Source organism: Emydura macquarii, unplaced genomic scaffold (assembly GCF_026122565.2).
Source record: "Emydura macquarii macquarii isolate MOO-44397 ecotype Brisbane River unplaced genomic scaffold, CSIRO-AGI_Emac_v2 contig_1363, whole genome shotgun sequence".
NCBI classification, from domain to species: domain Eukaryota; kingdom Metazoa; phylum Chordata; order Testudines; family Chelidae; genus Emydura; species Emydura macquarii.
In genome coordinates this window covers 2,836,038-2,851,884 of record NW_027131500.1, presented here as the reverse complement: position 1 = coordinate 2,851,884, position 15,847 = coordinate 2,836,038, and the positions used below count along the sequence as shown (strand labels likewise).

General features: G+C 36.1%; 1 protein-coding gene across 1 annotated transcript in view; it reads left to right on the top strand.

The window, feature by feature from the left end:
- Positions 1-15,847, top strand: part of TENM3 (teneurin transmembrane protein 3) — a 569,896-nt gene that overhangs the window by 476,840 nt on the left and 77,209 nt on the right. Inside the window, exons 17-21 of the mRNA XM_067551693.1 lie at positions 4,883-4,909; positions 6,514-6,531; positions 7,448-7,594; positions 14,055-14,271; positions 15,470-15,589. Of these exons, the coding sequence (XP_067407794.1) occupies positions 4,883-4,909; positions 6,514-6,531; positions 7,448-7,594; positions 14,055-14,271; positions 15,470-15,589 (529 nt within the window). The remainder of the gene's footprint in view (positions 1-4,882; positions 4,910-6,513; positions 6,532-7,447; positions 7,595-14,054; positions 14,272-15,469; positions 15,590-15,847) is intronic.

The window sequence follows — 15,847 nt, the reverse complement described above, 5'->3', positions numbered from 1 at the left end:
CTTGAGGTCTCATTTGCAGAAGTGCAGAGCAGTTACAGCTGTAACTGAAATCAATTGAAGCTTACACATAAAGTGCTATATAATTCTGTGTACTCTGAAAAATCAGGTGCTAGGCATTTCAAATTGGACGCCCAAAATTAATCGACACCTTTGACCTTCTTAATCTCTGTGCCTTCTTTCTCCATCTCTAAAAGGAGGATAATATGCCTTTTCACAAAGATGTGAAAATAAATTAATGCTTGTGAATCACTCAGACACTGTAATAATAAGCACCATAGAAAAGGCCCTGAGGAAATTAATAATTTTGTCTTCAGAGCAGGGACTGAATGGCGTGCAATAAATAAATCATGGGCTATACACTGAAGAGGAGAACAAAATATTGAATAGCTCATCGCTAAGTGAGCACCATCCATTCTATGCACTGAATGAGGCAGGGATTCTATGGATAAAATAGTATATAAAGACTAAATCATAATGCCTATGTACAAGGACGCCAAACTAAAGTTGCACAGACAACCTTAATTCTGGTATTTCCTAACTTTTGAAAGCTTGACTTTGCACCTTAATAATATTCTTTTAACCTAGTTTTAAGTGTGTGTGTACGCACGTGTCACATATACATAAAACAAATATATATACAAACATAATTGTACTTCTAAGGAGAAAAAATTAAGAATTCCATAACTCTTTAAAAAGGTGAAAAGACATTTATCAACAAAATAACTGTAGGGAAGATTATGGCGCTAATAAACTGCTCTCCTGATGCTATCCTACTATTGATGTCCTATAACAGTGAGATTTTCTACTGTGGAATTAAGATGGTGTTTGCTTGGTCATGGATCTGCTTAGATGCTATTGTCTCTCAGGATATATATGTTTAGTGTAAAACTGTTTTGTTCAGTGTGAAGCATCTACTCTCTTCCTTCTAAAAGGATCTATACCTGAGTGCACAGAGGTTTCAAGCCTATGGAAGTGGTGGAGATATGGAGCAATATTTTTAATGGATAGGGACTTCTCCCTCTGAGTTTGCAGGTTATGAGGAGGGAGCAGAAGTAGAGTAGCAGCCCAGGTAGGCAGAAAAGCAGATGAAGGAACCACCAGGAGGTCCAGTGCTTTCAGATAAAATTCAGAAATACTTATTTTAATGTGATAGTACGACTGAAAAAGTGGTTCTGCATGGAGACAGTTTGTCTGGACATTACAGGCAGCAGCACAGAGCTGTGGAGCTAAGTCTTTTTATGAGAGAGGCTGATCCAGTACAAAGCTAGGTTTTGAACGCTGAGAGGAAGGCATTCAAAAGGTAGAAGCAATGTTCCAGTGGCTCTCTCTCATACATAGCTAGCTTTTGGCTCCTGAGCAGAATGCTTCTCTTATCCTCTTTCCTCGCCTGTCTGTCTTTATTCTTTGTTCTTTCTAATTTTATCTTCTTTTTCTGACAAAGACTGGAGAGGACTAAGAAAAAAGAGAAAGACAAAGCTAGAGCATGGAAGGCACAGGAATGCCCTCCACGGTGAAGGAAGCAAAAGAGATGGAGGAGGATGTTTGCAGCCTCAATCTTGTATGCTGGCCTAGATTGGGTTTTGTTGGTTGGTTAATTTTTTTTTCTTTTCTTCTTCTTTGGGTGTTTTTGTTTGCGGGCGGGGGGGGGGTGGTGTTGGTTTTTTTTTTGTTTTGTTTTTTACACTTCCTTGCTTCTTGATAGATGGTATCATGGGGCAAAATTCTATTTCTAGTTACAGCGAAGTAACTCTTGATTTCAGTGGAGTTGCCCTGGTTTTACACTTCTGTAAATGAGTCCATAAATTGGCTTATGGACTGTAATGATTATATTGTAAAGTGGACGAAGAGGAAATGTACAGCAGTTAGTTTTGCACATCCCTTTTGGGAAGACTGGACTCCAAAATGAAGTGAAGTCTTAGTATTGAACAGTCATATCTATGCTGTACTGTTTGTTTATGATCCATCCATGTTTCTGTATTTTATAGTTTGTGAAGTTCATTTCATACTACTTCCTCACACCGGTATGCCCATTTCCCTACCCAGCATTAATTCATGGCATTCATTAAATCATTTGCCTAAAGCATGCTATGTGTAGCCAAGGCAAATATTCATGTTATATTCTCCATTCTGGAATAATTCAAGGCATGCTTGGTGGTTTTTATGGAGCCAAACTTATATGAGAGATTTAATGATTTTTTTCCTTTTAGCAAAATTCCCAGAACAGGACAAATTAAATAGCCAACCACCCCTCCCCCAATTAATTTTCCTAAGAACGATGTTTATATTTCCAGTCTGAGGAAAAAGCTGTTAATACAGGCACAGTATTTTAGCACTGGCACAGTATCATACTAGATAGATTTCCTAAAGAGACTATTTACTAAACAGATTATTTAGCATGTTATATTCTAATCTTTGACTAGAAAGATTATTGTAAGTGAAAATCTCTTGTAAATAGTATGAATAAATTAATAAGAATATGAATGTGTTATACAGCATTTAAAATTATGTCACTGCTATAATCCTTTATGACAGGCTAATCAGTAATAAAACAGTGCAATGAGTACCAATTAAGGAATATCAAATCAATGGGTATGCTGCTCATGCTGATTTAAACAGGAGCTGATTGGAATAAATGGATTTAATATATACTTATTTGCAGACTGTAGCTGTTCTAACGCATCTACAGAAACTAGCACATGAATAATCTAAGGATGTTACCTACTTATATCGCTAATGGAAGATTAATAGGAAACATTAAATTTAAAAAAAAGTCTGAGTTGTGATCTGTGGTGAAACATAACAGTGGTAAATGGGAATTTTCCAGCCAGCTTTAACAATTCTTTGCAGGACAATTTATAAGGGAAATGTGTCTGCCACTTGTTAAGTAGGTACCTGTTTATAATGCACAATCTGTGAGTGCAATATATGCTTGATTTTGTTGTAGTAATACTAGAAAGTCTTTGGAATTTTACACCTCTGCTTGTATTTTTCCACATTCCATTCAGAGCTATGGGAATTCCCTCTACCCCCTCACACCATCAAACTTTTTAACATACTTTACACCTAAGCCCTGCATCAACCTGCCACCCTGCTGGTTGAGGAGGCCTGGACACATCTCCCTCCTGAACCTGTCAATATAGCACCCGGATAGGTTGTTTGTTTTACTGCCTCCTCTCACTTTCATCATGTGATACTGCAGCCAACCTTTTGGCTCATGATTATTGTCATTAGCCAAACTGCTTATGAGAGTGCTTTATCATACCAGAATATCAGAAAGAAACAGATAAGGGAATCCTTATAAAGATATATGTGCCAGTGGCTGACACTAGGTAGATTGTCCAAATCCCACCTAGGAGTCTCTCAATGGGCAAGGGAAAGTAATTAGAGATCCCATAGTCCCTTTATCTTTGCATTTAATATTTCTTTATAGGATTTGATCCAGTTTTGACGCCATTCAGGCAGGCAGTGCAGCCTGGATAGCCTCATTTAATAAAAATATGCTGTTCAATTTATGGGGTTTTTTATTTCATTTTTGTTATATTTCATTCCGTAACTGTTTATTATTTTATTATTCCACTTATTAAGCTGTTTGTTCATAACATGCTATGTCTCCAAATGTGCAAATATTTTAAATATATCACTGATACAAATATACTGCATATAATCTTTCAGCAAATATTAGTGCTCACAATTTATATGAATAAGACTTGATTCTTCTCTCATGCACATCATAGAGTAACCTAAGAGCAACCTCACTAAACTCAGTGGAGTTACATTAGTGTTGATGAGCGAAGAATTGGGTCCACATTGAAATTCAGCTATATCTCTTTTCTTTTTAGTGGTGGTTTATATGAAAACTACTTTGTAGTTACTATCATAAATGTCCTATAATAATTATTTACATCTTGTCTGGCCTACTTTTAACCTTCTCATTTTCTAGAATCAGTTATGCTTTGAACATCTTACGTTTTTGTCCTCAAAGACTAGGAAGTGGAATTTTCTCCCCTTCCCTCTCCCTTCCAAATTTCAAGATGTCAATTACCAAAAGGTTAAGTGGTATAGAACACAAATAACATGTCTTAGTGGCTTCTTCTCATTCCAGATATCATTACTACTTATGGTTGGATTTTGCTGTTCTTAGATATTCAGTGCAGTTTATTTTTTATACATCTAAAACCTTAGTTTAATATCAATCTTCTTTCTACTTGAAATGGATTTGGTAGTTTCAACTCCATCACTACTAGACTGCTATCGTCCACACAAAATCACACTCACAAAATTTAGTTCGCTGTTTTTGCGTAAGTAGCTGCGTGTGCTCAGATGAATAACTGGATTGAGCTAGAACAGAGGCAATGTATTCCTCCCTAAAATGCTGTTAATCCGGATCAGAATTAAGATATAGTACTTGTGCTGGTTATATTGCCTGAGCAATACATGACCTGAAAACCAAAGACTTTATCTTCCAGCATGGTCAGTGTTTTAAAGTTCATAAACTAAATAATTGCCCTAAGATGCATTTAAAATCAGATTTCTATGGTAGTTTTGATTATATTTGTTCTACATAAAAGTCAAAATATGACAAAAGCAGTCAGAAGGAGAAAAAAAAAGAAAAACCCAGTATTTGAAAGGTAGCATCTGTTTGTTCTGTAGCCTTGTTTTTAAATGCTGAGTGTTTCATAGAATCATGATGACAACATTGGCTGAAAAGAGAATCTTTTGCATTTTTAGAAGCTATGAAATACATTTCTGTTGTGTGCTGTAAGGTCTCTCTTATGTCAGCTGCACCTGCTCTATTTGCATGTGAATTCTGAACAATTCTTGTCCTATGTGACACTTCTGAAATGTCTGTCTGTTCTTTTTTTTTTCCTCTTTAATTCTCAAGCTCACTATTTGGATAAGATAGTTAAAGGTACTGTATATTCACTCTTCGTTGAAATGCCTATGCCCACATGTTTATTGATATATTTATATTTATAGTAACCAATGCACTAGATTTGGCAAAAGCAACTTTTTCTTATATGTATTCCATGTATAAATTTGGTTCACATTACTTTTAATACATACCTCAGATTTCAAATACTAAGCCTTTTGTGTTACACACAAACATTTTACTAACTGTTACATAAGTTTTTATATATACTGTATAAATATATTAATTTTTTCTGAAACCAAAAACTGAAGATAAAAGTGCATTTGCTGTTTGTTTTATGAATCCTGCTACTTTTGTCACTGGGCGCTTAGCTGTGAAGCATTAAATATTTAAGAAAAGAAGCAAACTGATGCTTTTGTCACACAGTAAGAAACCATCAATTCGAATGCATGTATTGATAGCGAGATAGCAACCTAGTTAATTTTGCATACAGATTCTGTTGCCTCTAAATGTTTGAAAATCTATGTGAAATCATATTTTATATTTTGTATGAGAAGTTGTAAAAAGCCTTATAATGTTTGCAATAGAAAGGATCAGGGATACAAAATGTCTGGGCAGAATAAGGCCCAACATAAAACAGCAAAGATTCTCATATCTTCAGTTATGGTAAAAAGTGGAGGGGAATACTTCCAAAAAGAAAATCCCCATCCCTCTTTCCCTAAATTACCTTTCTTTCTATTCCTTTTTTGTGCTTTTTTCATTAGAATATGGCAATATTCATGACAATATCCAGGCTTTCATACAATAAGTCTTGAGTGCACTCAGGTGACTTCTGTAACACTTTGTCAGTAGGGTAATTAAATTTCTGTCTTCTATAAACAAAGCAGAAGAAATGTATTAAGAAGTAAATTTAACTTTCTGCATATACAGTTAATAAATACAGTTGGCAACTGCAGCCAGAAAAGAAAAAGGGCAGCAAGACTAATCTCAGCCTGGCATGATGACATGATATCCATAAGAATAATTCCATCATACCTTGTCATGGGAGCTGTTATGATTCCCTTCCTTCTATATGTACTAATTTTACAAAAGACATAAGGTCCCATAGAATTATTTTTTTATTTCACGTCACATAGGCAGAGAAGGGAGTCAGTAAATTAATAATTCTTTAAAAGGAAAATTAATAATAATCTTGAATAGATTCTTCCGAGAATGACTGAACATTAATCAAAACCAGGCAGTTTTCTAGTTTACAAAGATAATAGGTATATAAAGCAAAACCAATAACAATAAAACAATACTATGGCAAGTTTTATTTATTTTTATACTGTGTAAAGTTACAAATAACTGTTGTGACCAAAAATATCTGATATGTAGCCACTTCTTAGGATATTTAATACCATTTCTGTACTTGCTTCTGTCAATGTCTTATTGCCATCATAGATAAGGAACTAGAATTTACATATTTATAAAGTGTCATCATCCTCATACAGATCATTTTGGCTGCATGCCAGATTTCATCAGTAGGAAGTGACAGATATTGTTTTTTTATGTAATGTTAGACTGAAAACAACTACAGATTTTGGATATATTAAATTATTTTAATTGTTTCCCAAATTTTCCCTCCTTGGCCATAAAAGCAGACAAGATAGGATATAAAGGTAACAGCACAAAAGCCTTAGGGAGATTGTCACAAAGAATCACTCTCCGCTATCTGTCTTGAAGCACGTCACTACCGTGTTTTTGTTCAGTCTATCAATGTTTTATTGTGGTCCTTATGGTATTTCATTTTGTCCGTCCTAAGTAATCAAATTCGCACAGCTATTACATTTAGTTGGAAATCCTGTCGGTCCTGTCCCATCCGTATGCAGCCTGAATCCTAATGTTTGTTAGAATAGATGCTAAGCTGCTTCACTATTTCCTGGGCTTTGCTTATTCTGTGAAAAGGAATGTACTTTTGGCATAAAGTATAGTCATTAAAACTGGCCTATACTTTGTGTGATTATTTAATGCACTGTAATTTCACATGAATATACGGCAACTCTGAGACCAGATAAAATTAATGTTCTCTTTTCTTCCTGTGTGCATAGAATCATACTCGCTTTCATACTTCAGAATTTGGAGAGATTTATTTAAAGTAACAAGGAGCTTAACAAAATCTGTACCAGTAAGTGACCAATATTCCAAAGAACAAATATTAATCTATACCACAAGCACAGAAATGGTATCATTGTACATGACTGTGTTTTGCGCTGTGCTCTCCTTTCTTGTTACTTTGTCAAAGAAAATAAAAACATAATTTTGTCTGGCCTGCAGGTATTTTAGAGGATTGTTGCATATGTTTCCTGCCTGCACAGGTAAGTGGTGTCTCAAGTGTCAGGCCAATCAAAGATGCCACTTTGTTAAGAATTAGATTTCCCTAGGTAATGTTGCTGTTCCTCTCCATGTGCAATTACAGTATTTGTGCTGTTATAAAGGCCTGTTCCCAGTAAGTGTCCCCTGTTTGTATTTTTTTAAACTTAAAATAATTGCAATATTTAAATCACTTGTGATTTCCTTCTTTGTCTCTTTTGACAGAGGGCTGCCCTGGTCTGTGCAATAGCAATGGAAGATGTACATTGGACCAAAATGGCTGGCATTGTGTTTGCCAGCCGGGATGGAGAGGAGCAGGATGTGATGTAGCCATGGAAACTCTGTGCACAGATAGCAAGGACAATGAAGGAGGTAAGATATACTGAGTGAAATTTTAACACTGGGGGAAATATACTGAGAAGCAGAGAATTTTACAATTGGGTGAAAAAATACTGCTATGAGAATCATACATACATTTTACTAGCTTGATGAGATACATGTAAGAATAAATGTACTACAACATTTACTGCCTTCATTTGGAATGCCAGTAAACCCTTAAGAGATAGCTACAAAGGTTTACCTAGAGATCCATTAGTGACACATTAGATTCCAGATAGTTATTTTATGCAAGGGCAAACAGTAGTGTCTTAATTCCGTGAGCATTAGAAACGTATTGTACACAAATACAGAACAGTTCTAAAATGCTTACTAAGGCAACATTTTAATTGACTTTATTAGAAATGTACCTTGAGCAAAAGGATTGAGTGAGGAGTTTGCATTTGGGACCATAGCTCTATCATTGGAAACGATTGCATCACAGGATGTGTGCACAGTATAGGAATATCTCATTTCTCCATAACCTGTGAAGGCAGGTGATTGACAGGACACTCCCAGCAGTCATTCTTTTACTTGCTATCCTTTGGTCTGTCATTTATCCAACAAACTGAATATTTCTTTTGAGATAACAAGGCCCCAATCCACAATGAAATGCCTGCAGGACCACTGGCTTCAGGGATCTGCCTGCGTACATCTCCATGCAGGATTGGGGCCTATAAGGGAAATTAAAGATAGATACAATTTATCAACATGTCTTCAGAATTGCATCTACCATGTGAAGGAAATAATACATTAAAATATTAGATTGAACTTCACATTACCCCTGTTGCTTTTCTCCCTCAGCATCTCATACTCGGTTATGATAAGCTTCCATATTGTTTATTTTATATTTTGAATTAACTTTTCATGGTTTGGTTCCTGAGGTGACCTCTTAGGCTCTAGTGACCAGTTGGTTCAGTTGAGCGGTGAGCCAATATGGATCAAACTCTCTGCCCTGTGTAAGTTGGCACAGCTCCACTGAAATCAATGAAGTATATTTCAGTGGAACTGTGACAGTTCACAACAAGAGGGAATTTAGCTTTATGGCACATCCACACTGTTAAAAACAAAAAAAACATACCCTCACAGCAGTCGACTCAGTCTCGTGCTACGGAACTAAAAATATCAATGTAGACATTCCCACCGGGGCTGGAGCTCAGGTTCTGAGACCCAACTCTGTCACCATGTTTCAGAGTCTGTGATCCAGCCCAAGCAGGAGCAACTACATTATTTGTAGCCCCATAACATGATTTTGAGTCAGTTCACCTGGGCTCTGAGACTCGCTGCTATGAGGTTCTTTTTACAGTGTAGACATACCCTGAGGTTCCAGCTACAGTAAAACCGCTGCAGCGACATAGCTGCGCCACTGTAGTACCACAGTGTAGCCACTTATTACAGCAATGGAAGGGGGTTTCTCATCACTGCAGTCCGTCCACCTGCCCAAGAGGCAATAGTTAGGTAAATAGAAGATTTCACACCTCTGAGCAATGTAGCTGGGTCAACTTAACTTTTTAATGTAGACCTGGCTTAGTCTCTAGCATCAAACAATCTGCTCAGGGAATCATGTTCAGACAAGCAAGGTGTTTGTGAAGGAAGAGGAGAGATGAAAAATTGTGAACATGAAAATATGTTAAAAAAATGAAAAAGGAAAAATAGAATTAAAGAAGGATTAGAACAAGAACAACTTGGAGGAAGAAAATGGGTGGTGTTAAGGAAGAAGGGAGAGAAGATAGAAGTCCAAAGCGAGAAGAAAACAGATTGGGGTAAGTGTGCGTGAAAAAAGAATGAAGAAAGATATCAGAAACTAAAGGAGAGAATCAATAGCAAGTAGCATACCAGAGAGAGAGAAAACTAGGGGAAGATGGAGGTAGGGAACTGATCGTGGAAAAGAGGAGATGATCTCCATTTTGGAAAAAAAGATATTTTACTAACAGTAATAAGCACAAGAAAAGGGAAAAGAAGAGAGAATAAGTAGTAGGATGAGAAAGAAACACTAGCCTAGAAATGGAAAAAGCAAAGAGAAAGCAGAATGAAAGAAAACAGGAAAATATTTATACAGAGAAATAAGAAAAATAAATGATAAAGCAAAAGCAAAGGTATAAGACTTTTTGGATGATGAAGCTTTTTATTTTCATGATTAACATTTCACAGCTCCGACTGGAAGGGGGTTGTCAAAATGTTGTTGGAAGGGGGATGTAAGTCACATTGTGTGATAGTATTACCCTTGGGCATGTTGTTCCATTAGTGGGCTGTTTTTGTTCAGGTTTTTTTGTTTTGTTTTGTTTGTGTTTTAATTGATGTACCTCTCCAAAAGGTTTTTTATTAATTTCAAGCCTTAACTGGAGCCAGTTGAAAGGATTCAAAATAATTTAAATAAATAAATAACCAAACTATAGGGGCACTGAAAGAGAGAAATAGGGAAAAGTAAGTGCTTTGACAGAAGTCAACAAAGAGAGAGGTGTGCTGCTTCTCCAATCACTAAGAGTGCTAGCAGTCTAGCAGCTAATCTCCCAGTAAACCATCCAGATTCCAGATCACATTAAGTAGTGGCAAAAAGACATTTCTTCGCTGTGTTTGTTTATTTTAGTAGATACTATATCCTGAGCATATTTGCAGAACTTATATTGGTGACTATATAGTCTGTACACTGTAGTTTATGTTCTACAAGATTCAGTGGTTAAATAATTATCATCTTAGTTGCTAGCTAAATTAGATACTATAGTTAATATTAGTTACTCCAGATTCAATATAAATTAAAAATACTATATGGTGTTGCTTTGGTTCTAGCTTTTCGTGTGACTGATTAGGTAACATCTCAAAGTACAGAACTCCCAGTGATTTCAGTTATAGAATTGGAGTATTTTTAAATTTTTTTTTAAGCATCGTTGCCGTGTTTCTGGAGTGGTTATTATATGTCTACCTTTTGCTGTAGGGTTCCCCACTACACAATGGATCACACCCTGTCTTTTAAAGGAAGGATGATTTTTTCCTTATACATCCTGTGTTTGGGGTGGATACCAAATTCTGAGATTTTGTTCACATTTTAGCAATCAGATGTGAAGTGTGGATGCACACAGAAAGCAAAGGCTCAATTCTGCTCCTAATGTACTTGTGGGGAGGGATGCCATTTGAATTCAGTTGGAACAAAGCATGTGCAGCCAAAGACAGAGGGTGCTTGCTCTTCCTCACTTAGAAAAATTGTATTACACTATATAAAAAGACCCATATTTTATCATTATCCTGTATGCAGAAATTCCATTTAAGTCAATGGAAATTTCATATGAAAATCATCAGCTGGTTATGGCTCAATGCAAAGTAAAATTTACATGGAAGGGATCTCACTTATCTTCCAAAATGAAAGTGAAGTCTTTTTTTTTTCTCAGTTGTACTCAGTTTATCATGAAACACATCTCCATATACAGAATAAGGAGCTATGAGGGACTGAAAGATCTGCTAGGAGGCTGTAGATTTTGGAAGCTCCTCAAAAGAAAAAGTTACTTGGGCAAGGAATCTACAGAGTTTATTTCTGCAGGAGAAAATGTGCAGACTTTATCAGCTCTACAGGTTCTCCACGCCATTTTAAACTCAGCAGACACTCAATCCCAGCAGCAACCTTCTGTGGAGTTTTTAAGCACTGATTTATACAGTAACAGCCTGATTCGACTCTCATTAAAGTCAATGGGAAAACTCCTACTGATTAAATAGGCAATTTGGATTGGGTCCTATCTGAGCTGCATGTGACCTTGAAAACTGTTAGAAAGAGCTGGAACTTCCACTACTCATGAAAGTTGACTTTTCTAGTAAAATAAATCTGGGAGAAATGCCTTTACTACAACCGGATTCCACAATATATAAAATTTCACAAGAAATGTCAGTTATGGGACTTATGTGATGTTGCCGTCCTTCCTTGACCAGCTTTGCAGAATTTAATTCTGAAGTGCACTTTTGAGAAACATTCCCCATCAATCTCCTGTTTAGTTGATGTTTCTTTTAAAAATGGGGCTTATAATTTGGAGCTTGCCAGTTTGTGGATCTCATCTATATCCTGTTTTGAATTTACTGCCCAATTGTACCAATTTTACAGGGGTGGGGGTGGGGAAGGAGGGCAGAGGAAGGACAATGGGACAAAATACACACTGGGGAAGTTCTAACCCCTCCCTTTTCAGTGCCTTTTTATTAAAAACGTTCTGCTTAAAACAAGACCATATCCTGCTTATCTTGCAGTTCTGTGCATGTTTCAGATCAGGAAAATGTGCAGCTAGTCAAGATTTTTATTGCAAGATTTTAAACTTTCTGAATGGATGAAGGTTTTCTCTACACATGAATATACACATACCTGCTGTACATAAAAGAGCTTATATCTAGAAGCGAAAATAGTCTTGATTATTGAATGGGCTGGAACATCTTTGATTTTCCTTCTATTTTTCTTGTTTAACTCTGATAAATATAGCAGCTAAGCCAAGTCTCATATTTTTAGGCTAAACTAAAATGCATCAATGATTTTGTTGAGCAATTTCACATGGCTATTTTACTTTGCGACATAGAGGGCAATAGACGAACAACTTAGTGGCACTAGACAGCACTAGCTATATAAATATGGAGAAAGAATGAAAAATGTTTTCTTAAGTTAGCGAGAACCAGATTCATAACCATCCGTCACTCGCTTGGGCAAGTTGCTGATAAACTCCACAGAAAAATAACAAACAGTCTGTACCTGTATCTTGGCTGGTGAAAATGAGATTCTTTCTCTGATTGATGTTAGCAGAGAGGCTTGTAAAAATGCATTTCCAGCTGATTAGTTCAGAAGATGTCAATCTCATGCAGTTTTATGACCTGCAGACTACACACCAGATGTACATTTGCTTTTTATAAACTAACAAAGATGAATGACTAAATTTGTGCATTCCTCTTTGGCAACTGTATCAAATATTGCCTGAGGGAGGTCATAGAGGTGTAAAAATCAAAACAAAGCCTTTAACTGTGACTGCACTGGGTTTCAACACTGACCCAGGCTAGTCCAGCCAAAACCCGTATGGTATCAGAATATTTTGTGTCTGAGGGGTTTCACATTTTATAATAGAATCAGACTAAAGAAAATCCTTTCAGATATTATCAATAATGCTTCTTTTTAGTTGAATGTATGGTCTGAGTCTTCACTCCTTTAACACTCCTGAAATGCCCGTTGATGTTGGTTGACTGAAGTGGGAGTTTTAGGTGTGCCAGAAATGGATGATCAGACCCTTAATGTTATGCCAGTGCACTAACTCTGTTACATGTAGTATAGCAATTCTTAAACAAAATACAGCATAAGATACATTTGGAAGAAAATTTTACTTATATTCTTTTAGCACATAATGCATTAAAATAACCATGGTTGATGTGTGTGTGTGTGTGCGTGTGTGTGTGTAGCTTTAGTTTGAATATAAAACTAGCTATTTGTAAATGGAACTATCATAAGCTTCCTCAAACTACTGTATCAGTATATTTTCAATTCTTTTGTAAAACACAGTCCTCTCTCCTTATCTAAATGGAATGATAAAATGCATGAGCTATTTCAGCCTTGCTCCTCTTTTGGGGGAAACAATTATCAACTCTGTGATACTCTATTACAATGCCTGGAAAACTTTCTGTGGCTGACATTTCCAGACTTGTTTTACTTGCAGCTAATTAAACAGTTATCTAGTTGAGCTTGATTTTAATCCCCCACCATATTAGAGTTTCAGAGATGACAGATTTAATCTGTATCATATGTGAATGTACTACACCTATACATAAAAAAACACCCCATGCGTATGTAATGCATGTTTGTGTTAGCTAACATTCATCATAAGCTGCTCAGGAATAAAATATAAAATGTTTAACATAGATTTTGCTCTCATACATTTTTTATGCAAAAGACTTGTGGAAATTACCTTTGCCAATAGCAACAAACCTTTTCTTCCAAAGTTTAAAAAAAAAAGAAAAAAATATTAATCTTGATAAATGGTCTTTAATATTTAAAGCTACTTGCAGCACAGATACTTCATATAGGTTCAAGAAAACAGTGGCATGGGAGTTACCTGTTTTTCTTTCTTGCATACCAAATAACCTTGCATAAAAGCTATTTAACCCCCAGAAAAGTATTTAATATTTATACGTCAGCAATGTCTGTAGAGTCAAACTGCTCTATTTTATTTTAAATAAGCAAATATTTTAATAAATATTTTCAATATAGAGACCAAACCTGCAAGATGCTGAGTGGCTTCAACTCCTATTGATTTCCAGGGGAGTGTGGGAACTCAGTACAAGATTGGGCCTTTCATTTCTTGAAAATGAACATTAAAAATCTAAACGACTAATATCTTTTCATACTGTATTAATTTTTAAATCCCTCTTCGTGAAAACTGTGGCTATTGCTCATTCCGATATGAAGAACGGGAAGAAGTATTTGTTCATTTGTCTGAATTTTTGCCTATAGATGGATTAATTGACTGCATGGATCCCGACTGCTGCTTGCAGAGTTCCTGCCAAAATCAGCCCTATTGTCGTGGACTGCCTGATCCCCAAGATATCATTAGCCAAAGCCAACAATCACCATCTCAACAAGCTGCCAAATCGTTTTATGACCGGATCAGTTTTCTTACAGGGCCAGACAGCACTCATGTGATACCTGGGGAAAGTCCTTTCAATAAGAGGTGAATGTGAATGAATCATTCCTTCATGAACGTAAAATGAAATTTTAAAGTGTACATGTGATTCACATTGTTAAGAGGTCCACTGCGACTATGACATTTAATGTGATGACAAATGCATTATTACTTTTTAAAAATATTTGTGTGACCATTTTACCTGGTTTCTTACAAAAATTCAAATTGGCAGTGCTAGTGAGTTACACACACTGTGCCATGTTAGTACCAGTTGACTTCAGGTGGCAATATATCAAAGCAATGAAAACACCTCCAAAAGAAAGGCAGAGGTGTACTTTTTAAGCAGAGGTCAGTAAATAATATAAATTATGAATTAATATGATAGGACTGTTAAGTGCATGACAGCATAAACAGTTTGATTGATGCTTTACAAAGTAGTAATGCCCTAAAAATAAACCATAACTGAAAGCAAGTGTCTTATGTCTCATCAGGCCTGATCTACACTGCCATGCTCGGTTAACGTGAGATACGCTAGTTACATAACTTAACTGGCATATCTCATGCTGATGTACTTATAGCTATGCACTGTGGTGTCTTCACAATGCTACCTCAACAGGAGATGCTCTGCCTTTTGGGGAGGTGGACTAATTCAGTCAACTCTCCCATCGACTGAGCGGGTCTGCCACTGCATCGATGCCTGTTGCCGCAGCAGTGTAGACGTGCCCTGAGTGAAAAAAGATGATTTATACTAGCATTCCTATATCTGTAGTAATTTAGGAGCATTAATGCGGTTAGACACAGCAGTTGATTGCAAGTTGTTGCAGAAGTGGTCCTTATTCTCCATTTTAAATTTTATACTTCTTGGTCCCTACAAGGTTACTGATTGCCATGGAATTAATTGGAAAGTACATTTTTCTTTATGAAAGTACCAGAGAGCTGACTTACAGAAGGAAAGTCTAGAGTTTATAAGTTTTAAAAATTCATCCCTAAATTACTGATCTTCATAAGTCTCTAAAGACAAACTGCATCAAATCAAAACACAGGGTAAATATAGAAGCAGTGAGAGAATGTAAATTAGAGTTTATAACAGCACACTCTTGCTTGAGAGTGTTTCAGCACTGATTTTGCGAACAACAGTTGATACCATGTAATGGTGTTTGTTATTTTATATTATGTTAGCAGATAATCATGCTAATAATACCTAAGAAAACAAATGCGCAATCTAATTTTGCACCTTTTCCCACAGTCTTGCATCTGTCATTAGGGGCCAAGTATTAACTGCCGATGGAACACCACTCATTGGAGTTAATGTCTCATTTTTACATTATCCAGAATATGGTTACACAATCACTCGCCAAGATGGAATGTAAGTTTGCTGCCAAGCACTTCTACAATTAGAAAATGGAGATTGTAGTTTTACTTAATTAGAGAGGCGTATTGCACCAAAAGTAGTAGTTTGTGGATTTAAAAATGTAGATATGAGAAGAAAATTTTAGACACTATCACTGCAGACTGTTCCTTTGATAACTGTTATTGCAGTATTTACAGACATTTTCCTGTGTGTTGCTTATTTCTTTTAATTATTATTTTGAGAAAGGAAAAAGTTCTTGTTTGTTTAAACACA